Source organism: Cottoperca gobio, chromosome 9 (genome assembly GCF_900634415.1).
Source record: "Cottoperca gobio chromosome 9, fCotGob3.1, whole genome shotgun sequence".
NCBI classification, from domain to species: domain Eukaryota; kingdom Metazoa; phylum Chordata; class Actinopteri; order Perciformes; family Bovichtidae; genus Cottoperca; species Cottoperca gobio.
The window spans coordinates 7,488,222-7,515,309 of record NC_041363.1 but is presented as its reverse complement, the minus strand read 5'-3'; the positions used below and the strand labels follow the sequence as shown (position 1 = coordinate 7,515,309).

General features: G+C 41.8%; 1 protein-coding gene across 1 annotated transcript; it reads right to left on the bottom strand.

Annotated features, from left to right (window-relative positions):
* Positions 1–1,260: 1,260 nt before the first annotated feature.
* cemip2 (cell migration inducing hyaluronidase 2) lies at positions 1,261–26,778 on the bottom strand. The gene is given in 25 exon segments (XM_029440182.1): positions 1,261–3,480; positions 3,576–3,682; positions 3,863–4,008; positions 4,134–4,235; positions 4,317–4,536; positions 4,698–4,880; positions 5,088–5,299; positions 6,518–6,733; positions 8,026–8,203; positions 9,301–9,456; positions 9,685–9,720; positions 10,136–10,267; positions 11,539–11,561; positions 11,563–11,628; positions 12,461–12,589; positions 13,195–13,264; positions 14,475–14,680; positions 15,329–15,541; positions 16,981–17,150; positions 18,409–18,600; positions 19,551–19,720; positions 22,947–23,514; positions 23,669–23,809; positions 23,960–24,311; positions 26,458–26,778. Coding segments are annotated over 25 exon segments (4,215 nt in total). The 5' UTR covers positions 26,485–26,778; the 3' UTR covers positions 1,261–3,280.
* Between the last annotated feature and the right edge of the window lie 310 nt (positions 26,779–27,088).

Genomic DNA, 27,088 nt, shown 5'->3' with positions numbered 1-27,088 from the left:
ACCCTTATTCTTTTCAACTTCAGCTTTTGTAGGGCAGATTTGTCTCCCGTTTCTTCTTTAACCTTTAGAATAAGGGTTAGAAAGTGCAGAAAGACACACAGCAAAACAAAAACGTAAAAATAAAATCTGATGTGACACATTGTAAAGTGTGTGATGCTATAGCCTTCTCATGAAAACTATATACAGTATATCGCTAAAGGCTACCGCCCACACTCTAGCACACACACGAGTCTCTACAGTGTCATATTTTTAGCCTTGGCATTTCTCTAATTGTATTTGCACAGTTCAAAAGCCTGAGTATTACATAATTAAAACTGTAAAGAACGCTCAGTCCACCCATGTGACATAGAAACATAATCAAAGGATTTAAGAAAAAGAAAGAAGAAAAGACACAAATATCACCCGACACACACACGTTATGAAAAATGCTGTGGCACTGGCAGATCTGATGGAAATATAGTCACTGCATGCACTGCGCCAATGTGAAATTAATGGGGTAATACACCCAGGCCTTCCTAAAATACAGGGTTCTGCAGAGTGAGAAACAATGAGGAAAGATGCAGAGTGTGTGTGTGTGTGTGTTTTGTTTTCCTCTTTATGGCAGATGCCTGGGTGTCAGAGGGAGCTGCTTTACTCATGTGCATTGTTTTGCCTGCAAACTGTGTCACACCAATCCCATCTGTCAACCTCTCTTATTTCCAGAATGATGTGAAGTGTGTGGGAGCATTCAGTCTTCATGGTCAAGAGGACAGAAAATTCACTATCTGAGCCATATGGTGCGCTGTGGTCTGTTAGGACTGCACCATATTTCTTTAGACAGTGACAGTTTTTATATCCTTTTCTTGTCAAGGATCTTCACACACGAGCACACAGAGAAATGATCAGTCTCACTAGGCTATCGGCAGCAGTAGCATGCCATGTGTCTGGTTTGGTGAGGCAGGTCCCTGAATCTATGAACATGTTAAGCTGGCTGCCGACTTTGGAACAAGTTACCTCTTGTGGATGATGAATTCATACATTTCTTACTGCAACTCATCCCTCATACATAATTCATAGCAGTAATAGCAGCCGCTGCACTGCACTCCATCTCACCATATATATTTTACTATACCTATATATCTAATAGTTTTACATGTTTGATAGCATACGTTTACTTTGATCTCCAGAGACTCATTAAAACTCCCTCTGCCCACTTCCCAATGTTTGCAGGGCTTGTGTGGTGAAGTAAAAAGTGTTAGTGTACTAAAAGCTACCTGTAGCTGGAAAAACTGACCATTTTAATATCATTTCAGAAGATACATACTACAAACATATACAGGTCGTACTTTTTAATCCACACACTGTCACAATTTACTGTACTGACTTAATTTCAGCATCTCAGATTATGAAAGTGTGGATTTGATTCCTTAAGAATACTTGGCTGCCCTCTAGTGGTACAATTGTATAACTGATGCGAAACACAGCACGTATAAAAACTTTGCCTGATTTTATCACAAAGCATAAATGTTTATTCAATTGGCAATTTCATAACAAATGCTGAGTTTTCCACGTTGAAAGAATCGGCTTAATTTTTTTCAAATGACAACAATCAAACACACAGTAAATACACACACTATTGACAACCTGTTTGACATTTCTATTACAGTTTGAGTTCTAACATTAAACACATTATTTACAAAGCTCACTTCTAATTGAAACAATAAGAACTCTCCGGTTGTGCATCTTCAAAGCTTCAGTTGAACAAAAGGCAAGGGCTGGAAATATTTATTTCTCGTTCTTTTGCTCTTTTTAACAGTAGAGTGGTTAAAAGGCAACAAGGTCATTGTCCTCCAGAGGTTCTCTGTCTCACATGGTCAGTCATATACTCACACACACACACACACACACACACACACACACAAACACACAACACAACACACACACACACGTAATTATCACTGCTCAGTGGGGGAGCCCTGATCACATCGAAACACCCTATTAAAAGATTACATACTGTAGGCCTCAAAATAAAGCCTTATACCTTTCGGCTGGTATATGATCTGTATGCATGTTGCAGCTTTGCAGGGTGCCAACTCTAAAAAGTCACCCTGTATTCTATCCAAACACGGTTCTGGCAATAATGCACATGAAACGGTCATGAATGAGGCAGATGAAAGGTAAAACATTCAATTATGTTTAAGAAAACAACAAAAAAAGAAAAGTTATATCTATATATCTATATATAGATATATAGATAGTTGTGCTGCACATGTGGCGACACTTGAAACACCATCGCTGTGAAGAGATAAATAAAAAAATATGAGATAAAAGATCCAGTAAGTCCATGTAGGAATCCATAGGAAAAGGTGCTTAAAGTCTTTAGTTGTACAGCTGCACGATGATCAGAGGAGGTTTTCCAGTCAAAGATTCAGTTGTTACAGAAATCAAAATGAAAGTAAGATGTGTGAGGATTGTTGGAAAGAGAATAATAGCCTACATAGTATGTGTAGTAGGCATTTGTGTATGTTACAAAGGCAATATTGTCATTTTACTGCAAACTACCATAGGTCTATATAATCACTTTAAATATTAACATGATTATGGCTTGTTTTAACATGTTCTTTTTTGGCTTAATATTGCTGTTTATTTATCAGATGGAATGGCATTTATTTTCATTATTTCCCTTTGACCTGAGCTCATCTAATCCATCTTGTTTAATTCTCTGTTCCAATCGAACACGGTGTCATTTCAGGGACAATGCGATTTATTGTCATAATTTCCTTCCTGCCTGTGTGTATCTAATGCACTGTGTTCGGTTTTATGAATGAATTCAATTCATTCGGTTTTCATTTGCTACATAATAAATAATAAGATTGGTAGGTAAATGTTAAAGGTTGCTTTGGGTTTGTTTTTCTGTTCCAAGATAAACTACAGAGTTATTAAAAAGCTCCATGTGATCACTTTGGCTGGTAAGGCAAGTTGCGTCTTTAAAAGAAAAAGTGCATTGACTCAACAGCCCCAAGGCAAACTTACACAAACATACGCGCAAAACACACACACAAACACACACACACACACACACACACACACACACACACACACACACACACACACAAAAATCAAAAAAATATTCACCCCACGTCATTAAACATACCTTCTTCCCCACTCTAAATTGGTAAACATCTTTGCCATTGTTAATAAATTAAAGGTTCAGCAGTTCACATTCATAAGCTGGTTGTGTGTGTTTGTGTATCTGTGTGCAAGAGTGTTCTGGGTAGTTGAGTTGTATAGTTCACATTGGTCATTGTAGTCCCGTGGCTGTCTTGAGTAGCTCCAAGTCTTTGCGTGTTTGAGCTGCAGGTGGGGTACAGCCGTATGCCTCCAAACCAAGAGGCAAGTACCGCTCCTGCAGCCCCAGGAACTCATCCCCCTGCCCGGCTTGTAGCGAGACCCAAGGAGGGGGTGAAGAACCGCCCTGGAACCCCCAAAGTGCCAGACTCTCTGCGGTGAGATGTAGCAATAAAAGTGTATGAGAAAGAAAATACAATAACTAGACAGACAAAGAAAGGGAAAACATTTGTAAGCTTGTCACTAACCTTTACTGCGCAGATCAGCAGCTTTGGCCATTCCAAAGGAGACCAGATATGGTGCTACACTAACCAGGCCTTCTGGCTGACCTCGCGTTGCCATGAGCACAATAGACCTGGGGGAAAAAACAGGTCTGTAAAGTAAGCAAGAATGTGCATAGCTCTCGTTTTCAGGACTTCTGTATATTAAACTAAATAGAAAAGTTTTTCCCAGATTTTGATACTGCTGTATGTCTATTTTAGAAATGTAAATGTGTAGTGGTGTTAGAAGTGTCATCTTATTTCCCCCAGCTCACCTCTTTGGCATTCCAGTTTTTAGGTACTGTTCCATCTTGGTGTCCATCTTGGCAAATGAGGTGTTCTTGGTGACCTTCCCAGAGCAGGCATCCACAGAGACCAGGAAATACCCATCCTGAGAGAAGGGCATGGTCACCTCATTCACCTGACATGTGACCGAAAAGAAAGAAAAAACGTTATGTAATCTCTGATTCACAAGTTCAAGACATATAGATAAGTTGTAATGTAATGTTTGGATTTGTTTTTGTATTCAAGGCCTGGCATGCTCACAATGATAAAGGAGCTGTCATCTCCTCTCTGCTGCTCTTTGCTGCTGAGAGACTTGACTTGTGTCTGGAGGTAGAAGGTCCATGGCTCACTGGAAAACACAAGCTGAGACGGAGACACATTGGTCAGCAGTGGTGGCTTGTGTTTTAAGCAGATGGAAATCATTTTAAATGTAGCAACACATACCTTTTTAGCACCACAGCCTTTGCAGGGTTGTGCATTGAGGGCCGGCATAGGTACCACTGCAGAGGGTGTCTTGGAGTACTTGGGGTAGGCCCTGGCTGTACAGTTACAGGTCTGTTTGGAGGACGTGGTGGCCAAGACTTTCACTCTTTCGCAGCCTTTTGCTGAACAGTAGCTGTGACCGTCACGACCATGCCGGGCCCGAAGGTAGAACCACAACAAGCTGGGTATGATGGGAGGAGAACAGGAGAAATATGCAGTGTGAGAAGGTTGGCCTTTGTAGGTCAATGCAAGTCAGGATTAAAAACCATGTCTCAAAACTTAACGTTCTCCTTCTTTTTGAGCATAATGCAATAGAGAGGATTGGATTTGGTTTGTTCTCACCCAACAGGTCGGTCAAAGAAGTACTTCCTCTCCATCGGCCTCTTCTCCAGCTCTGCAAGGGATGTCACAGTGCCGTAGTCTGTGAGGTCATCAAAGGTGTTGCTTTGTCTATCATTGATGTCGGCCATGATCTGAAATGTGGTGTCTGATGGGTAACAGAGTCCCACCAACGCCCAGTCATCTCTGAGTGGGAGAAAGAGAGAGACATTACATAACACAGGGGTTCTCCAGAAACCATTTAAAACTAATGAACCATGAAACACCAATTTAATGTAGTTTCATGGCTTTCTCAGGGAGATAAATGTATCCTCATTTTCTTATTAAAATTGCAGAAATCCCATGACTTGCAGCACACGCATATATAATACGCTGCTGACTTGTGTTACCCACTTGTCAAAGTTGATGAGGGAGAGGACCACCTCTCTGGGCGCAGATCCACTCCAGTGCAGAGAGTAGCTCTTGCTCATCATCAGGATGGGCTGGTACTGCTGAGACAGCGCCCCCTGGCTGTTAATCCCCCTCAGTACCAGAGGAGCATCAGGGTATTCATCTCTGCTGATGGATAAACTGAGGTTGGGGGCTCCCTGGGTCTGGATATAAACCTGAAGGAGTAGAGCAGGGGTATTCAACTAAAACTCTAAGCGGTCCAGTTAGAGAAAATGTCCGCGAGCAAAGGTCCGGAGCGTCATAATGTGTAACTTGCGTTATGAATTAGTGTGAGATATATTGAAGTAGCCAAGTAGCTATATATCTATATATCTATATATCTATATATATATAATACTGTAGATATGTATAGTGTGCTTCTCGGGCTGCATTTAAAAATAAAATTGAGAAAATAAATAAAATTGCTTTTGAATAATTGTGCATCTTAAAATAAAGTGCTTAATCTTAGAAACATAAAATAAAGTGCAGCAGCAGCTTGAATTTCCCTTTTTCTTTAACTGTTTCACATCTTGATTTAACTCTCAACCAATATTAGAATAAATCTCAACACATCTTAACACTTGAACAGTTTAACCCAGGCTAGCACATCCTGGGTTAAACTGCTCTCTGTGGCTGATGATGATGACAGGTGGCCTGTTTGCTTTATTTTGTCACAAATCAAAATCACATTGGGCTCTGAGTGCTTATTTTCTGTGCCCTCAGTTCAGACTTGAGTGGGTATGTTTGGTCAAGAACGTTGTGCTTTGCCTCATAGTGGCGTTTCACATCACCACTGTTAATGAAGCACCACGGTCTCTGAGCATATGAGACGCTGGTGTTGTGCTCCAGTGGGAAGGATGAACATGAATGAGTCCATTCTGGGTTGAAAGCTCTGTTGACTTTTCTGTTCTTGGAGAGCGCCATGAGTAGTTATTGTTCTCTCCCTGTCTGCCGCTCACTCGTCTCTTCGTCTGTGTTTCTCTCAGTCTTCTCTCCCTGTATCAGCTAACTCGTCTTTCCATCTGTCTCTCGCCTCTCACCTCTCATCTGTCTGTATTCAGAGTCGCAATGTTTGCCGGTTGGAATGCACAGATGTGATTGGCTGAGTAGCATCACGTGGGATGGCTTAACTCGCATGTAATTGGTCTGTGAGTTTCCTGAACAAGACGAAAAAAGCTGCGCCGGTTATAATAGAAGCGCCCCATCAAAATTGAAAATCCCTTAATAATGTATTGATTATAGGTTCGGGTCCGGATAGGTCGGCGTCTGGGTCCGGACTCGGACCGCGGTCCGCCTGTTAGTGACCCCTGGAGTAGAGGATGTGGTGGTGTGCAAAAGTCAGGAAGAGTGCACATTTTACATTAGAAGGAAGTGTAGACCCTGACATGCTGTACCTGAGAGTAGCGGCCACTGCAGATCACTCCACTCCACTGGGACATGTTCACACAGTCAGGATGTTGGATCAGGTAATTGTCTGCTCTGCCGACGTAGGTGTCTGTGTAGCCTGTTACTGACCCGTCCACATCGTGAAAGATGGAGTTTTTGTCTCCGTCCAGGTCGTTCTCTTCAAACCACTGCCCCGGGCGGCCAAAGAACGTTCGCAGACCAACCTGAGGATGTTATTTGCAAAGAGTGTTGTGAATGCCACCATATTTATTTTAGCACTATGTATCACATAAGTGTTTATATTTGTTCCCTATAAGTCACACTTTCACGAAGCAGTTCTGTCTGTCTCCGGCTACGATCTCCTGGGAAAATGAAGGCTCGATTTACGGCACAGAAATGTTCAAAGAAAAAGCAGTGTGTCCTGTGCAGCGTTGCCAACTCTTTTTCAATGAAAGTAGCTAGCACAAGCTCCAAAAGTCACTAAAAGTCAACATTTGCATGTTGCTGACTTCATCACACATTCATTTTCATTAAGCTTAGTGGTTGTGTTGGTTGCACAAGAGGAACAAGAGGAGAGGGAGAGAAGCCGTGCTGTTGGTAGAAGAGCCGTGAACTGAGATTACTCTGAGCAGCTTTGGGAATGAACTGAAATGTATAATATATTTAATTAAATGTCTTTTTTTTTCCCTAAAGGCCGCTAAATGTGTCGGTAGTAGTAGGCTATGAGGAAAGCAATACGGTTGGAAACGCTATAGGGGGGGTCAAAGACTTGTCCATTGCTCTTTAACTGCCACATTTAAGTAAAGGCAGTGCACTGTACTATACCACCACAAGATGGCAGCAGTGATTTACAATCGTTTCTCCACACGCCTGACTCTGAAAGGGGGTCCCCTTTCCTTCGCTACAATCTGTGCTTCAAATAACTGCCAACTCAATGACTCTGATCAGAGCTGTGACCTAATCAATACGAGAGGATGGTTATAGGGCTGAAGAACAAGTAGGAGAAAAGTGCCTTAGAGGAAACCGTCAGACCTAGCGTACCAAGAGGGTGGACACATAGCGGGGTAAAAAAGGTAAAAACTGAGAGAAATAAATAATCTGTCAATCCAGTTTACAACTACTGTTTTACCAACAGCAGTGAATCTGCAGTGCCAGAAAAAAACACAACAATATAATAAGCATTGATAAAGAGGAAGAGGAAGAAACAACTGCCTCAGACCTGACAGTCACATGACCAACTTATATGGTCAGATAAGACATGCTGGGCGTGAAACCTACACCTGCTATTACAAGCTTATTAAAACGAGATGACAATTGAAACAAGGCACAATATGCTTTAACACTGTAGATATAATGTATGTAAGCGTAGTGTCGGACTGCGTCCTACAGAGAGGTCTGTGTTGACCCTCAGTGTTACCAGCGTCATGTATCGCACTGCATGTTGTCTCTACATTTCTAATATTAAAAACAGTAACTGTATAGTGTGCTTAGATGTCAAAAATAGATGTTTACTCACAGTGGACTGAAAGTTGAGCTGGGACAGATTGTTTCGTGGGGTGAGCTGCCAGGTGTTCTTCAGGTTGAATCCCACAGCGCTGGTATAACGCTCTGGTGTGGGGATGTATCCACGAAATGTACACTGTGTAAGCCGCACCGGACCATCATACATCTGGAAACCTCGGATTGGGAACGTCCTACAGTGGAGAGGGAATAATCCATGATTAGGTAAGACAAATGACAGCTATGAACAAATGGGAGAAAATACAGATTTTAAAGGAGTTTCAGAGGAACATGTTAATAAAAATTCCAAGAAATGTCAGCTAGGCCATGAGCTCACGAGGGAGCAGGACTGCCTCAGACATGACATGCATCATCATTCTTAGTCATATGGGCTTTGAGCTAAGAAAAAACAAACCACTAATTCTTAGTAAAGAGAATCATAGTTAAAAACCATGAACTTTTCCCGGTACAAACTAGTGCCATAAATAACAATAATTCTATGTATGGGAAAAGTCAGGTTGGTTAAATTAAGACTTGGATAATAATTAAGTGAGAATTTACTAATGTTTTCCCTGAATCTTTCAGTTTACTTTCCATTAGACATGGATTTAAGTCTTATGGGATTGCTATTAATGAAACTTTAATTAAAGTGATCCATCCTTTTTAGTGGAAATATCTTCTCTCTGGCAAAAAACAGCAGTAACCGCGATGACTACAGACATCCTGACTGAGCCAGATGTCACGGTGCGGTCAGAAAGCCTGTAAAATGGCTGTAAAGTTGTACACAGTGGTGACAGTGGTTACAAGATGGCATAAAGCCGAGTTCTTGAGACTAAAAAAAGGCTTCTAATAGCCAGTCTCTTGTATGTGTAGCTCTCCTCTTATATAACAACCGTTGTAATGACAGAGAAAGACAGAAAGAACCCCTGAGGGGACATGAAGCCCAACACTCTGGTGTCATTAGGACTGTCCACTTAGTCCTACATGGTATTACAGCATGCAGAGACTCTATAAACTTAATGGAAGTCCTTTCTAAGTCACTGTCAGTGAGAAACATCTGTTTTGTTTACCCTTCAATGGGAGCACTACATGGTGAGATCTACATAGGTTCCCTTCCAAAGATGATTAAAAACTCAAAATGATAGAAACAAGAGAAATAAAGGAAGCTCTCTTACGTAATCAAATGCTACAATGAGTTATCCCTTTCTACGTTGCCACCACCGGATTTCCCCTCAATTCCACACATATCTCTTTCCTTCCTTCTTATCCCTCCCTGTTTGCTCCCCCTCACCTGTTTCTAGGCAGTGTCCTCGTCTTTGCATCAGTCCCTCCTAAACCCCAGTATTTATTCTGTCCTCCATTGGTCCCTCTGTTTCGGCTTTCACCCACAAACAGAGACTGCGTCACCTCCTGGCTAGAGCCTTCATCCTTAGGGTAGCTGCCATCACTGGAGAATTTAGAATATAGAAATAAGTTTTTACTTTTTTGTTTAGGGATGAAAGAAAAGGAGAAAAAAGTGCATGTCAAGAAAGAGATGCTTGTGACACAGTGTCTGCTCTTTGCTCAGTTTCAAATCATTGATAGATACGGAGCAAGTTCACCTTGCAGGGAAAGGCAAATATGGCTGAATGAAATCATAACACTGCTAGAAGCAGAGTGATTCAGAAGCACACACCTGGCAAAAGACAACCCCACTCCATTGTCTGCAAATCTGTTCGGAGAAAGATACAAATAAATATGTTAGTCTTACAACTTTCTGTTATAGAAATACCATGAGCCTGTCCAGATAATGATGACCTCCCTAGGTTACAAAATAAGAAACATAACTGTAGGTCATTACCAACAATAGTCTTGTCTTACTAGTTTTCTCCCCTATAATGTTGTTTGTGCTTAAAAATATGGCAGGTACATAACTAAAAACAGAAATGTCAATCAACGCTTAGTTGAATTCCTCCCAAACTGTGGATGATGTGTTCACAGAACTGGGTGGGATGCGGTGGGATTACCACATCGTATTGCCATCATAAATTTCCATCATGGCAGTTTAGATTTTGTGGTGACACAATCCTTTTCATTTCTCATCAGAAACATTCCAGTCCTCAGTTCCTCCCCATGAATCTTCTCACCCAGAGTCCTGGATGATGATGTCACCTCCCCGTATCCACGCTCCTAAGTCATTGTTCTTGAAGGAGATCAGCGTGTCAATGACTGCCGCAACCCGCGGTTGGCTCGGGTCAGCATTCTGGTGTGGTCGGAATCTGACAAACACACATGTAGACACGCACATTTCTATTATTACTCGCACTCGCACTCGCACTTTACTTCTGGAGGGTTCCGGGTGACTAATGGACCTGATAATCATAATGTCATCATACTATAAATCTGCGCAGAACTAATTTATAACCAGACTAAAAGTCTAAATCCCCACTGTGAACTCTAGAGACTGAAGGCTTCAATGCTCATTGCCTCCCACAATGCACACTAATGTAATGTAGGACACTGTGTCATTAAATACAAAAAGGGTCCATCCCCCTTGGGGGCATGAATGTGCCTGGAAAAGTGTATGACCATCCTCCTATTAGATTAGGAAATATCTTGTGTACAAACTGAAAAGGAGATTTGTAGTCTTCCAAAAATGGACAGAGCTCAGCGTCTCAGAGCTCTCCTTCAACATCAGATATCATGCTCTGGATACCATGAATATCCACAAATCTTATGGAAATCTGTCTGCTAGTTTGTAAAATACCATGTCAAGGACCAAAGTGTTGGTCAAGGGGGAAATATTAACCTGAATGTGGCGAGAGACAAAAAAGGTCACATAAACCAGAAGGAATTATTTGGGAACCATCAATATCCAATCTCCCTCTCTCTCTCTCTCTCTCTCATGAAGGATTAATTCTGAGTACAGATTTTAACATTTTAAATCCTCCCCCTCACACCTCTGCACACATACACATGCACAGAGCTTAGCCAGCAGTCTCAGCGGACACACAAAATTTTTTCCGTCTAGTTGAGGGCTGTATTTGGGTAAGGAGTGGAAACTCTATCTGTGAAGCCTTGTTTTCTCTGTCAACACAAACCTGACAGACCTTTCACTAAAATGCAGAAACAGAGTGTAAAGCCATCTATCTATCCCAGTCAATGGCCAAATCCTAGAAGATATTCAGCAGGGGGCTATAAATAACTGAATTCACAAACCCTTATTGATAGTGGCATTCAACAAGCACATTAGTAAACCACGAACACCATATTATTTACATAGTGTAACTGTACACCATGATGCATATGATCACACACTATAGCCCCCTCCTGCACAGTTATGCACTTTTTTGCAAAAACATGAACAGTATCGAGCTGTTAGTATACTAGTCAGGTGGAAGTCACTAACCATACACTAGCAACTAACTACTTGAGATGTCTAACATATTAATAAAAAGCTCTATCAATTAATATCTCTTTACACATAAAAGACTGTACTTCTTCAAAATGTAAAATGCTATTGCACACACGGTTGCACCCACATACACACCTGGCACTGTTATCTAGACACAAGGTATTCCCGGGGGTCGGCAGCGCTAGCATTGGTGGTCTTCACTCCTTTATCAATGAACAGCCCTGCCTAGGAAGATGAAAGTATGATTACAGTAAAACACCAAATGTTCTCTAAAACCATAGTTTGAGATCCAAGATGTGCCACACATCTATTTCTGTTAAACTGACATAAACAAGACTACTAGTATATTTTACTGTGTGGGACCTGAGGCAATAATAAATGTACTAAATTTAAATCCCAGGCCAACAGAGTGCTAGAGTCAATGCTGTACAGGGTGCTGCAGAAATAAAAAGGTGGCAAACAGAATTCCTGGGAGTAATTTATAATGTGTATAAAAACATAATGTATATTTACATAGTCCATAATGTATGGATTAGTTTCGCATGTTTAGAAAATGAATTGTAAAATAATTTATAGGAAAAATGTTAAACGCCTGTATGTCTCATGTATATGGAAACCTATGCTCGGAGTTGGTCCTGTGGTATAAGAGAGGTATAGTCTTAAACCTCTGGGCTCCTTCCTCTATAAGAGAGGCTGCTGTGGTCGGACTGAACAAAGAACTTACAGTTCACCTGCCCGACTTCTGTCATTACACAACAGAGCACTATTGTAGAGCCTACTTGTGTGAGTGTGTGTGTGTGTGTGTGTGTATGTCCATGTCTCTTTTTGGCATGAACCAAGTGAATAAGCAGAGGATTATGTGCAATGCTTTTTAACAAGTTATAAATACGGTATTTCTCTTGTCGATATAAAACATTGAAGCAGACGGAGACAACACTGAGACGTTTGGAGCCTTGAATACTAACTGAGCTGTATAAAGAAGAGAAAGCACACACTGATTTGAGGCAACACCATTATAATAAAAAGAAAGCTCAACGGTAAGCTACAGTGATGATACCTTAAAGTTGGAGTGTACGCGGTTGTTGTAAAAAATCCCCAAGGGAGTGAGCTCTGCTTTGGTCTCTGGTACCAGCCCATGAGAGTCTCCAGTGGAAGCGCTGTGGAACACAAACCATATGCCAGCATCCTGGAACAGGAAGGAAGAGAGATGAGTTGATAGATCATGTTTATGGTACGGCTGGGCAGCAGCAGGAATTTCATTATCTGGGCTCGTACACAAATCATCCGTAGGTGGAGCGTTGAAGTAACATACAAAACCAATACGCAGAACCGGGAAGGATGTCCTACTACATGTGGCTCAAGCCCCACAGAAATAATAAACCAGGTGTAGGAGTTCACATGAGCTCAATAGTTCATTGAAGTTTACAGTTCAATAGATATAGAAAGACAACCTAATTATCACAAGCAGACCATCACCGATATTTAGTACACAGCCCTCCCCAGTGGACCTCCAGGACAGTTTGTGCAAAATGAAAAAGAGACAGGATGAGGGATCCTCAGCTTCCATCTTGTCCCACGGTGTTATTACACCCCTCCTATCAGACACTAAACCCTGTTAAATCCTATTTTATTGACGGATCAATTTGTTATGAGCAATTTTCCTTGTGCAAAGTTCACATAATATACTACATATCATAAATGAATATGGGGCTCTCCTCGTTGATCACTCATTTTTATTAATCAATTTTAAAAAGTTGAAGCAGTTTCCTTACATAACTCTAAGGGTATTACCTGAGAACCAGCAGCTGCATTGCTGATGAGATTGTTGTTGGGGTTGGCGATCCAGAATGTTGAAACTGCCCTGGAAAGCACACACAGACATGCATGCAGAAGAATATATTAAAAAAGACAGTTCCTTGGCATAACAGAGACTATGACTAATAAGAAGAAGACAGAGATCAAAGAATCCCTTGATCTTTTGAATTCCCTCCATTATCCACCTCTCCAACATAAACCCTGGACAGGGACAGCTCTGCCAAAACACACACATACACACACACACTGAAACTACTGGAAACAGGACTTGCTGCTTCTCTCACAGAGGCACTTTTCTTGTTCTTTCTACGACATAAAAACATCCCGTGGAGAGTAGAGGTTGTTATTGCATGGATAAAACCACCCTGCCAATATCTCTCGCACACACTTATACTAACTACAGTATCTCTTTCACATGGACATGGACCTTCTGTCTTCTTTCAGAGTATGTCTGCACTATCTCCAGGTTTCCCACACAGACTCTTGACCGAGATTAAAATACTTTAATGTCAGTGTGGAAGTCAGTGGCACAAATCATTTGGCCCCCTTGGTCAGTGGTTTCAAAGATAAGGCTCAGTTTCTACCATCTTTCCCTCCCTACATATCAAGCTACTTTACAGTCAAGATTGTGGCTTATTCGCAGCTCTCAGGTGCCTTTGCAGTGATCCTAATATTATCTGTCATTACAATTATCCTCAGTCTTATGCCTAACAAGATCCCAGAGTCTCTGGAATGCAGCTGTTGGATGGTTTAGACATTTTATATTAAATGACACTGAGAAAGAGCCTCTTTCTCTACAGTGCTAAACATGTGAACATGATGGTGATTCAGAAAGTCTGCATTACCTATATATGACTACAACAATAGGATAACATATTGTAAAGTAAAAACAACAATGTAAGTGTAATGTGTTGATGTTTCTGAGATAATCATTTTAACCTGTGTGTACTTACAGAGCAGTTATGGATCTGTGGCAGATGTTAAAAGCTGTCAAAACTACTAAAGTCACTGTGACGGGTGTGTGAACACATAAACAGCATAAACACTGGTGAATAATTGTTTGTTACACCCACACGTTATAACTTCACAGTATCGTAAAGTAGAAAAAACTAAGTCCATGACTTGCAGTCGATGTTAATCAATGCGCCGTAACTATTTATAGACATGCTTTACGATGGTGCAGAAACTGCTGTCTTCCATCAGTTTGCTCATATCTCCAACCAGAGACACATAGAGTCATTCTCCTAATGTCTTACTTGCACTCTGTGCTGGGTGAGGGCGTGTAGCCCTTGTAGACTTTGTCCTTGATGCTTGTGCACATGGTCTCGTTGCGGTCAGTGGGCAGCAGAGTCCCGGGTCTAGTAAGCAGTCCGAGGTTGTGGTAGAAAGTGTTACGCTGCTCGATCCCATCCTCAAGGAAGAAACAGTGACCCAAGGTGTCATAGCCTACAGTGTTCTTCACCTAGGTCAAAGAAAGAAAACCACAAGATGTTAAAAATGAGAAAGAGCCCAATGAGGATTTTTAGAGCAGAGTTCTTGAGGTTGTTTACACCTAATGGATAAAATCTACAAGAAAGCTAAAAACAATGTGTCAATCTTGGAATCCTCAACGAGCCACAGGAAAATACAGTACAACCTCTGTAAATACTTTAAATTCCTGACAGTTTCCTACTAGGACCATTTCTTTTAACCCATTTGAAGCCCATGCAGAGAATGACGGTGTCAAGAGAGCTGTCGAAGAAGATATATAATGAGACAATTTTCACACGCCCATTGTGCCAGAAGGGAAACAGGAAAAACAGCAGTCAAACAATGTTCTCCAAAACTTTGTAAATTCCATTTCCTTGATGCAGACGGGACGATACCTTTCAATCCTATGGCTTCAAGGACAAATGTTAACCCATCACTGTTTGACGTCAAGAGGGAGCATAACTCACACCCACAGACACAGGGATTTTGCAGTTGTCTCGGGTGAACATGTCTAATAATTGAATTTATCTAGCAAGTACATAAAAACATTTACATTTGTCCAAAGAAAGAGACTAATAGTAAACTATTGTATCTCTTTCCAAAGAGACTTGTAGACAAATCACTCTGGTATGTTACTCACCAGCAAACCGTTGGTGGCGTGAATGGTGAGGCAGCGGGAGAAGGAATGATGTATGGAGAGTCCGTCTACATAGGTGGGCTCCCGGTAGCCTCCCCTCTGGTCCACATCCCCGCACATGTGGAAGTGGAGGGGGTAACGACCATGCTCGCCCTGCTGGCCCATGTTCTTCAGCTCCACGTGGGACAGATGCACTGATGAGAAGTTACCAAAGATCTACCAGTGTGGGAGAGAGAAAAAGGCCAGAGTAAAGGATGAGTCACAAAAGAAAGGGTGATTTTAAAATCAAGCAAGAACAATGAGCTATTATATACCGCTAAAGTAAATCACCCTGGTCTTGTGGATGCCACAAAAGTAGGCTCACTGTCTACTCACTCTGAGCCCAATGAAAGGTTTAGGTGTACAGTATAATTCTCTGTGTGTGTCTATGATCCCACTGGGATATGAACTTTAGCTCTGTTGGTATTATGCTCCAGTGAGTCAAACTGCACCAAAACCACTGATCATCCTCTAGATAAATAGTTTATGGGAGGTATAAAAGCACAAATTAAAACTAAACTCACATGCTAAACTCCCCAGTTTTAGTCCTAATAAACTGGGGAGCAAATACAGTTAAACATGAATCAATAAATAATCCAATGTAACAATACTCTCTATGAGGTCTTTTTGTGGGCATGGCATTATGCAGAGTCTGGTTCCTATTAAGGAGGTATTGGCCAATGCTTGCAGCTAACTGTAACTCTTGCCCCCCCACACACACAGATACACACACAGACAAGCAGAACTTAATTTTTTCTACAGTATATACGCTGTACATGATGCCTCAAGATATAAATAATTGCTGTATAAACAGTACATCCATGCAAAGACATGCATATGCATGAGTTCTTGCATGCATATATACATACATATTAACACAACTGACTGACATGTCCATGTCCAGTTTGGAGTTGTGTGACAAATGGATTGAGAAAATATGCACTGAATGTTGAGTGCTATGTGTTTAGGGGTTGGGACTCATTTTAGAGGCAGATTGTGTAATATAAGTGAATGTGTTTTAGTTGGAGACAGTTAATGTAGTAAAAACTTGTGGAAAGTAAAAAGCAAAGAGTTTTTATTTTGTTTAGCACAAGGGGGTCACTTACATAGAGCCTAAGGAATGTTATTGTGTATTTGCCACCAAAGTGAATGAAATCAGACCATCATTAATCAAATTACAGTGAACTCATTGCTTATATAGAGACCCATGTAGGTCAGGATGGATATGACGCTTGAGTTATGGCCCCGTTTGACACTTATCTGTCTGATGTCTTATGCGTTTCTTCAGATTTATTTATCTTTTATATAAAAATAAGAGCTTGACATGTAGAGACAGAGAAGAGAAAAACAGAGAATGAGAGAAGTAGTAGTGCTTTGCAGAAACTGAACTAGGAACATGAATAACCCCTCTCATTTAGGGAGCATTTAAATATAGAATGTATGAACACTTTAGCTCTGCAGTATGGAAACTGTCACGCTGATTAGTGCAGCCACAGCAACCTTAAATGAGCATGAAAAGTCATTCTGAAACATGCAGACATAAACATCAGCAAATACAGACATTAAGTATAGCTTAAACAAGGGCCTGTGCTATAAACACACACATACACACACACCTTGATGTGGCCTCCATAGGTGTCGTGGCTGTAGAACTGGCATGCGTTGTTTCCGTAGCACAAGTTTTCCATTTCTCCGTAGATGAGAATGTTTCTGGAGAGCAGAGCTACTTCACCACGCATGTCGACCCCATCTATGATCTCTCCAACATGGTTGTATTGAGGCTTCCCTGGGCAGAACAGACCGGTAGATTCTTGGTCATATGCTACAACTAAGTGACATGTTACAGAAAGATCTGGTGCACAATTGGACCAAACCTGGAAGAGGCGCAAGTCATTACTTATTATGATTACAAATGTCAAACACTGTATTCCACCTCTTGCAAATAAAGCAGAAAAGCACATGAACACTGGAGGAAACTAATTACATTTGGCTGAATAATGTAACACAATTTGGCTTCCAAGTCATGTGGAACCTTTTTCAGGTCATACACACAAACCTTTTTACTAAAATACCAGCTTAATATAAAATGTTGAAATAGGAAGTGGCATTTAAACTAAACTAAGGTATTTTATTTCTGGCAAAAAAGGTGGGCGTCCAACTGTCAACCACAGGAAGTATGCCTAGCAGCACACAGTCAAACATAAACAACTACCCATGCCCTAAAACCAACCAACCAAAATAATAGACATGTAAAAGCAAAAGTAATCAAATTCATATGAAACACAAAATAAATCAGCTCTTTGACGATGCAGAAAGTACCCGTACCCACAGGGTGCGGCTGCCAATGATAACGCACAGCAGTACTCCAGCTGCTCAGCCCTTCCTCACGGCCACTGGCAGCAACACAAACACTAGACACACACACACACACCCTTCTCTTCAGGAAGGGAGTTGGCGTTTGTTGACAACAGAGGAACGAGATCAGGAAACATGTTTGATAGAGAGATGGATAAGAACTAACTGATAGGTAGAGAAGACATTAGAGGAGCAGAAGAACGTAGGAGGATGTGAAGCAGAGGCGATGTATATAAACCCGTACAACCACTGTGGTTATTATAAAACGAGGTTACGATGAAATCATAAGCTGGCAATTTCTTTTTAGCCTTCTCCAATCTAACATTACCATAACAGCTGAACAGGAAATTAGATCTCTCTGGACTTTAGGATTAGTAGCAAATCTGGTAATCACATTTATTGACTATGACCAATAAGTGTAAAATCTTCCATGTCCAGGTCTCATAAGCTTTCTGATATAAAATATGACTGTACTGTACTTCCCATATCGTTTCCTTTTTTTCTATGTCCTAAACACATTTTACAGGAACTATTTTTGCTCAAAATGGTAACAATGCAGTGCAAAACTGAAGTCAGACTACAATCCACACACTTGAAAGGAGTGGGCTCTCGGAGGACACACACTGACACAGCCAGGGCAACCAGACCTATTTTCACATTGCACACAACACACACACAAAAACTCTCACCTTGTATCCTGACCTGCCTGCTGCTGCAGTGAGAGCAGGGCAACAAGGTAAACTCTTCAGCCTGGTGCATGGAGTAGTCTGTGCTGGCAATTACAATCTGATCCCCGGGTTGCCAGGTCTGCTGCACTTCATCCTGCAGGTTCAGCACCACCTGATCCACAGCATCCACCTGGAAGCCTGAGATGGGGAAACCTGAGGGGAAGGGGGGGGGGGGGGGGGGGGGAATAGCACTTAATTTAAAAGATACATAAAGGACAAGAAACTAAAATAGTATAGATCGGAGTCCTGATGGCTTTTTATTATCTTCAACACACCTAGCCATGAAAGATCTTACGAAGGTTCTCTTTAAGTAAGAACAAAAACAAATCTCCTCATGTGGACTTAAATGTTTCCATAACTATAGGAAAAATAATATTACACCAAGGTTAGTCCCATCTGTTGAACTACACGAGGATCACAGGGTACAAAAGATTTTTAAAAATTGTAATTTTTCTGCAGTACTGCATGCATAGTGAAGTCATTTATTTACATTAAATAGCAATTTAGATTCTGGCTTCTGAAGAGCTCAATAACCACTGTGAGAAAAAATGTTTTAATTAAATGTTTACAGCAGTTATTAATATTGTCCCGCTGTGGGCAATATCCACAGACATAATAATGTAAAGACAGTTAGACAATCCCAGGAAACTCTCTTTACACTTTATGTTCCACAGTAAAGTTGAGCTTTATTTATTGCATGGCCGCAATAAATAAAGAGAGCGGGTACACACACCTAAAGACCTGGTATTTGTCCTAACGCCATGGTCACAAAACCACCGTCACCCACTCAGGCACAAGAATGTCTTTCATGTTCAGATGATTGATCCGTTAAGCAGTTAGCATGAGGTAAACCTCACTCCCCAACCTGTCACCTTCCTGCAAACTCTTTACCAATTCAAAGCTAGAGAAACCTATCCATTTCACTTGAACAGCGTATTATTATTGTACATGACTACAGACATATAGCATTAAACTTAGACAACCTACACAAAATGACCCAAGGCATAAACTAAGCACTAAAATAAATGACCGATCGCCATCTAATTTGTAATTGCTGTCAACATGTTCAAACTGGTTTGAAGTTGATACCGTCACAAGCTCACCATTCTTCCACTCGCTGTAGGCGGTGACCGAGAAGCCCACTCCGTCCACGGTGGTGAAGTTCTGTCTTGCCAGAGCTTTCCCTCCTGTGTCGTGGTTTTCATGTTCCCTGACGTCCTCTGAGCACGAAGCGTTACCACCACCCACCACCGAGACCAAAGCCCACGCCTGCCTGAAGAGACCAGCGGGATGAAGAGAAAAGCGGGATAGAGACAGAGGACAGGGAGTCAGGCCTTAGTTTTCCACAGATTCTCTTTGGATGATGAAATGTATGACCTTAAACTGGAGCTGAAAGTTACAGCAAAGCCACTGTTAACAGTCATTACTGGTTCATTATAACGTCACAATTTACATCTTCTACCTGGCTCACACTTGCATGCACGCATAACATTCTATTATTGTGAATATAACTTTCACCAAACATGACCCATTATTTGTGACGGACAACCCTAACCATCACGATAAGCCACTGAAAGGTGATGGTAACTGCAGTAGCTACAGACAGAACCACAACTAGAGGACAAGTCTTAAAATCCACTTTACAAAATATCTTACAGATACGACAGCTAGTCGGATAAAAAGTGTGACCTGAACTGCATAATAAAAAGGTTTATAAAAGGTATTCGAGTGTCTGTGTGTGTCAGGCATTGAGATAAAGACACATTAACGTCTTTCACTAAGACCATACACCACGGATGATAACAGACACTTACACAGGGTACCTGAAAAAGAGATTAAAGTAGTCACTAGTGTAATGCCCTGTAGGCAGAGCAAATGCCTGGGAAGAGCCTGAAGCAGGTTAGGATGGGGCGACTGAATATCAGAGTTAATGTCATGTAATAATAAAAACGAAGAGCTGGAAAACTAAAGGAAGGATATAAGAGAAGTCAAGGAATTATTAAAATAAGAACAGGGGATTTCAGGAAGGGTGTTCATACTGCTCGTCTCAGAGGAATAAGGGGCGTACCTGCCACATCCTAAACTTAATTCAAATCCAAGTTATTACTTTTGCTCCAAATCCTCCCTTCTCCCTCCATTGCACACTATCTTATAAATCAGGAATGTCAAGAAATGTATTTTAAATAAGAACGAGAGGCTGAAATCATTTGAGTGGAGGAGCTTGAGGGTGTGGATGGCAAAAAGGGATTGAGAAGCTTGACAGTGTACAGAGACTTGCATGTCCTTAGCTTTTTAAGAAGGACTTATTGCTTTTGTGTTGTCCAGTAGCTGAATGAGTCCAAACATTCTTAAAGGCTTTTTGACATTCACGGAGATAATAATATTTTAGGAACATTGTTCTAAACTCTAGCATGACCTTTAAATGCTTTATCAACACAATCTGACCCTGACTAATATGACCTTCTCACATCATTTAACATATGGACCATATCTGTCAGCTGTACATTCTGATCCACTCGAGGAAAATTATCTCAGCAGACGTCTCTTATTTCCACTGAGGCATTGCTTGGCCTTTTCCCACATACAGTAAGCGATCCCAAATTCAGCTTTACTTTACAATGATGGATCTGGAGTAATGCCAGCGACTCTGGCTTGTATGCCTCACATGCTGATCTTCACTGCACATTTTGAACATAATAAAAAAAAAAAAGCAGTAAAGCGCTGAATATAATCCTTGGAGAATTTTTTTGGGATTTATGAAATCACAGAAGATAAATCAAAGTGAGTATTAACAGTAGTTTGTGATGCTATCAACTCCAACACGCCCGTGTTAATATCTGTCTCTGGTCATAATAATTGCTTCCATTGGCATAATCACAACCTAAACTCTTCTTGTTGTAGATGAAAGAGCCCCTGCGCCATGTCACTGTACACCCCACTGGTACACAAACAGGATCCATCTGGGGATCCACTCATTACAGCCACTGAGTGCTTGTTTCACTTTTTTCCTTTTGCCACATCCTTGATTTGATGTCCACCCGCATTTTAACAACCTCATTGTCTTACCGGAAACAGCAAACGTGTGGATGCAAGAGGTGAATTCACTACAGACCAGCATGAACGTGTGTTTAAGTGTGTGATTGCTCTCCTGAGAGACAAAGATTAGAGGCAGAGGGGTCAACGGGCACGAGGCAGGAGTCAACACTTTCAAGTATCTGTGGCAGGGAGAATGGCCGACCCCCCTGAGAATAGCCTATATAAATTCACAGGTGTTTGGGGAATGTGCTAGTATAACATAGAGATCACAAGGGATATGATACACACCCAGCTAGGAATAGTGTTACAGCTAATGCAAAATCTTTTTTTTTAAAAACAAACTCCACAAATTGGTTTCAGCTACATTCCCTGCAGTTTTTTCTGCAACACACCATAACAGGTCATAAACTTATCTCCACTTCATCATTACACACAATCCTATAGGTCACCTGCCTTTACAACCCGACTCTTTCAGCATAACATCGCCAAGCCTAACATTATGTGACTTTAACGAGACATGAAACTGCATGCTCTCTTGTAAATGTGCACTACGTTATTCCTCCTACCACGAGCATCTCCACAGAAAGCAAGTATAAAAATCTCCACTCTGATCATATGTGACATGATAATAGAGTGCACATTGTTAATGTATTGGTACACACACAGACACACTCACACACACACACACACACACACACACACCTCTAAACATATGCAGCGCGTCGTTTGATCCATTTGAGGGGATTTGTTGAAGACTTGGCACCCACCGCCCTAGGCGAAATGTGACACTGGAGAATCTGGCGTAGAACTTGGCTTTTCAGTCAACCAAGGACCAAACCAGGCTGAGCTACAAATAAATCATAAGTATAATGCTACACACTTTTTTAATTGAAACAAATGTTTGAGTTGCGGTAACAGAAGATCTAATGTCATGTAAAGTTGATATCTAATTCTTTCAGCATTAGCACATGTTAATAGGGCGACACTCAAACCTCAAGTGTTATTCTGTCTTTTGCACGACAGATATAAAATCTCCTGAATCGCCACATTTTGCACAAATCCTGAATACTCTGACCGTAACCCTATTATCCTGTATGTGCTTCCTTTTCTGGCAGAGCATCATATAGCGGAAACACTGGAAACAGGAAATGGAATAACTGAGAACAATTCAAGGGAACATCCCAAATAAAAAGAAAGATACATGAAAGAGGACATTTTCCAGGGTACAAAATACTGCTCAGTCCAAAAAAGTGAGGAGTCTTACTTGAGTGGTTAAACAAAAACACATTAAATGTCTATCAGCCCCAGGAGACTAAGACTAACCAAAGCCCTCCCAAACAGTTGTACAGACAACAAACCATGGAGAACCAACACAAACTCGCCAAGAGCTGGCACATTCTGCAACACAAACCCACTCGCACATATATAAACTGACACTCGATATATAAATTGGCACTATTTACCTGTATTTGAGATCATATACAAAGCTGCTGCCAAGCTTCTCTTCAATGGCTTTCTTAGTTTCATCCAGAAGACTTTTGACAGCCGAGTCTCCTATAGCCAGAGTCACAATGCGGCCCTCCGGCAGGGTCCGCAGCAGCTGGGTGAGCTGCCGGCTGTCATTACGAGAGTCATGTGTGTCGTAGCGTTCAGAGAACAGCACAGCAGCGGTGTCCTGGTCCACCACGCGCAAGTTGATGCCTCTGCTGAAGTTCCGCTGGAAGGCATAACTCCCTGTGACGAGACCTGAGGCCGGGACACTTCGGGTCAGCAGAGACCAGGAAACTCTCTCAGTACCATGTAGCTCCAGAGTCCCACCGCTCATGACGCCTATGAACTTGCGGCCCATACCAGGCACTTCAGGCACTGCCTTGTCGTCAGAACGACCCACAAGGGCAATGGTGGCGCGAGAACGGTAGCGACATTTAGGCGCACCGATGTGAAGGGCTCCACCGTCTTCTATAAGGATGTGACGAGTTCTCAAGGTTATGTTTTTGGAGCCTTCAGCGTTGTCTGCAAAAACGACCTGACCTGTGAAGAGGCAGTGAAAAACAAGAGTTATTTTTGAATTATTGTGTGCTGTATGTTACATCCACTCATCAATAAAGATAAGATATCAATTGGGACAATTCACAGTCGCAACTCAAAATGCTTCTTAACAAGCCATGCACATTGATGTGCTTACCTCCGGACTGGATGGTTAGTGTATGAAAGGTGGCAGAAGCATCCAATCGAAGGAAATGTCCCCTCCTGACGATCACAGCCTTCTGTGGTTGGTGGCCTGGGTTCCAGCTACTAAGGGATAGGTTGTGGTCCGGACAATTCTCTGCAAACATTACCAATCAGTGACTAATTATAGAACCTCATGCTTCTCATTAGACAGGGGATATACACAGATGTTACAAACAGCAGGGAATACATGTGCAGCAAGTTGAGAAGCCATAGGTTACATAAAGTGTAAATTCGTAATACTGACCGTCTAACACTTCTCCACTTGTGAGACTAAGGACGAGAATGAGGGTGAGGAAGAAAGCCCCCATCGACACTCCAAAACAGATAAATGTGTTCTTTCTTTGCTGGAGGTTCCTAGTACGCTCCCTACGCTGGTTCTCCTCTGACAGGTTGAAAGTGGCTCGTCGCTCTGGCGGGGGGCCGTGAGGTTTCATCGGTGGAGGCGGTGGAGCTTTGGCAGGTGGTGCCGAGCGGACTGGAGCCACCCGCCCGGGGACATAACCTGGAGACCTCTGGTGGTTGTTGTGGGGTGGGGCCACAAAGACCGGGAAGCGGCTGGGGCCATCACTTGTCGGCATGGTATACGTGACTGCTACCTGAGAGGAGAAACATGACAATGAAGATTCACTGAGGATGTTTTATGGGGTACTAAAAGACTACAACTAGATGTTCCTTTGCACGATCTTAAATCTTAATTTTTATTTGAAGGTAGCCTGTGAAACAGATTCATTTGTTATCAGTAAAGGTATTTCAATAACACACAGTTTAAAGCATAAATTGTAGGTAGAAGTTGGTAAAATAGTAAAATTAAGTGGATGAGACGAAAAAAAAAAAAAGGAGGTCAGACAGAAGAGGTCAGGAAGGAGGAAGAAGACACTAAAAGAGCACATAAAATGAGAGTTAACAGTATGAGGTGAAGGACGAAAAAGGGCTGATTCTGGGGAAAACAGGCAATAACCCTTCGACCATCTCACTCCTGGAAAAGATCCTGGGTGTGGGTCTTAACAAGACAGTCTTTACTGAGAAACAGTAAGCTAATCCCCTGGCTGGTTTGGCTCGGACAGAGTGACATTGGCTGCTCTTGTCCACAGCAACGCAGGAGGTGAATAATGGATCGCAACATTCCTTAGACTTTGTTAAAACAGAAAAAACAGATGGCACGAATTACAGTAGAGAAGGAGGAGAGTGCGCCAGCTCGAGCCTGTCCACACACACACACAACTTGAGGAGGTAGCACAAAGTGATCTGAAGCCATGGACACACACACACACAGACGCACATAGAAAGGCCATATGGACACACACCTGCACACTCAAACCGCAGGCGTAAAGGAAATTACACTGCAGAAAAAAAGACTTAAATGGCGCTTTTCTTTAGCAAAAACACCCTGTACCATTGTAATGACATTACAGCTTGCTACTACATAAACAAAAAGTCAGCAAGTTCAAGCTTTCAAGTGTCAGATTCTAGCCACGTGACTTGATGAATGACCAACTCGTTTTAAGAGGTTGTTAAAAGTGCAAAACTGCAACAACTGTCTAAAATGGGCACCTTTAAAACAAAGACACCCTAAAAGTGATGACTTTCACACTTTAAATCATTTGAGTGCGTATCAGTGCTTCACACACACAAACGGACTCACACACTCACACAACAGACCATTGTCTTGCCAAGACAATTTGTCATCATTTCAGCCCAGAGCACAACAAACCACTTTAACTCATAAACAAAGCAATGTACAATGAAGGGCTGCGCAACAAGGGCTCAGTGATTTAGTAGGCCACAGTATAAGCTGAGCCCAACAGCAGCCTGTGCCCTGCATCAGACAGACTCAGAGGCAGCCCTGTGATGAGATGATCCCCAGGCACTTGTCTTTATATCTCAGGCTCATGTTTTTAAACACATTCCTGACCATAAAAAGAGCAAAGCCGGTCCTGCTCCCCTGCTTCTAACTAGCCTGTCAGAAGCATAAAGAGTTGTGGATTTACTCACCTTGGGGCTATCAACTTTTGGAAAGCACACTCATCAGAAGGCTGCACATCTGCTCAAGGACCTCGTGTATTTCTGAATAACCAAGGGGTGCGCACTCATTGCCTCCCTCTTTCTCATATTTTCCTAATTTCAGAGCTACTGGATATCAAACAGATGTGAGGGGAAACACTGGAGTTAAAGCGGGACAGACCCTCACACATTCCTCAGCTGTAAAATCATCATGTACTTAATATGAAATAGATATTGGCAGTGTAACAAAACATTAAGCCACGTGTTTCCTACATTAACTCAAAACGTGAAGGTGAAACAGCGCTGTCACCACTCTTACTACGAGACTACCACACTTATAGTGAGTGAGTTGTCCCTCATTGATTAATGGACTTACTTATGTTGATTAATGGGCTGGTTTTGGGTAAATTGACTCCTTCCACTTTTCTTGACGATAAAGAAACACTAGCCTATATTTTAAGGGTACTGCCTGGTTAGTCTATCACCGACATATCGGCACAAAAGAGAAGCCTAAAGGATAACATATGACACAAGTTACACAGTAAGGCTAAGTTAGAAATATTAAAACAGATTCTGGTTTTGATAACAGCGGCTTTTCTCCACTTTGACAGTTAACTTACTGACAAGCAACGTTAGCGACACACTGCATACAACTTTAAAACATTAGCTTGGACACACACACAAATCAACCAATGTATGTGTTGGGAGCTTTTTAACAAGAAAACAAAAACCACAACTGACTGTTTCACCCGGTGAATCCTGTACCATCCCCAACGGCTGACAGGCAGACACAATGTAAACGGTCGGACGGTTGGCTCGTACCGTAGGTGAGACTGTCCTGCTCCTCTCGCGCTCTGTCCATTCGTTCTCTGCTGAGCCGTTAGAAACGCTGACCGCGTTGTGTCGAGACGGGTAAATAGGTTCTCACCCTCGCAAGTTTGTTTTTCGTGTCCCTTTTTATATAGTTTTTCTTCACATGGTGTTTTTTTCTGCTGATGGGCTGTCGTCCGTCCGTCGGTCAGCCCCCCCTGTCCCACCGAGAGGAAACCAGGCGCGGCTTGGGAGAGAGGAAGTGATGATGCGTTCAATTTCTGTCGGACAAAATACCGGTAACAACCAAGCTGAACCTCTGAGATACAGTACATGAGGTTTATAGGATGGAGAACACATGATAAAGGTTAGAAATGATGACGATGATGATGATAATGATGATGTAAGAATGATTATATTATCATTAATAGCAGGTGGTGGAATATAAGATCATCTAGTACTTTTATTCCAATACATTTATTTGATAGCTTTAGTTACTAGCTGCTTTGCAGATTTAGATTATTAATACCAAATATGAATTAACTGTTAAATGATTATGTAT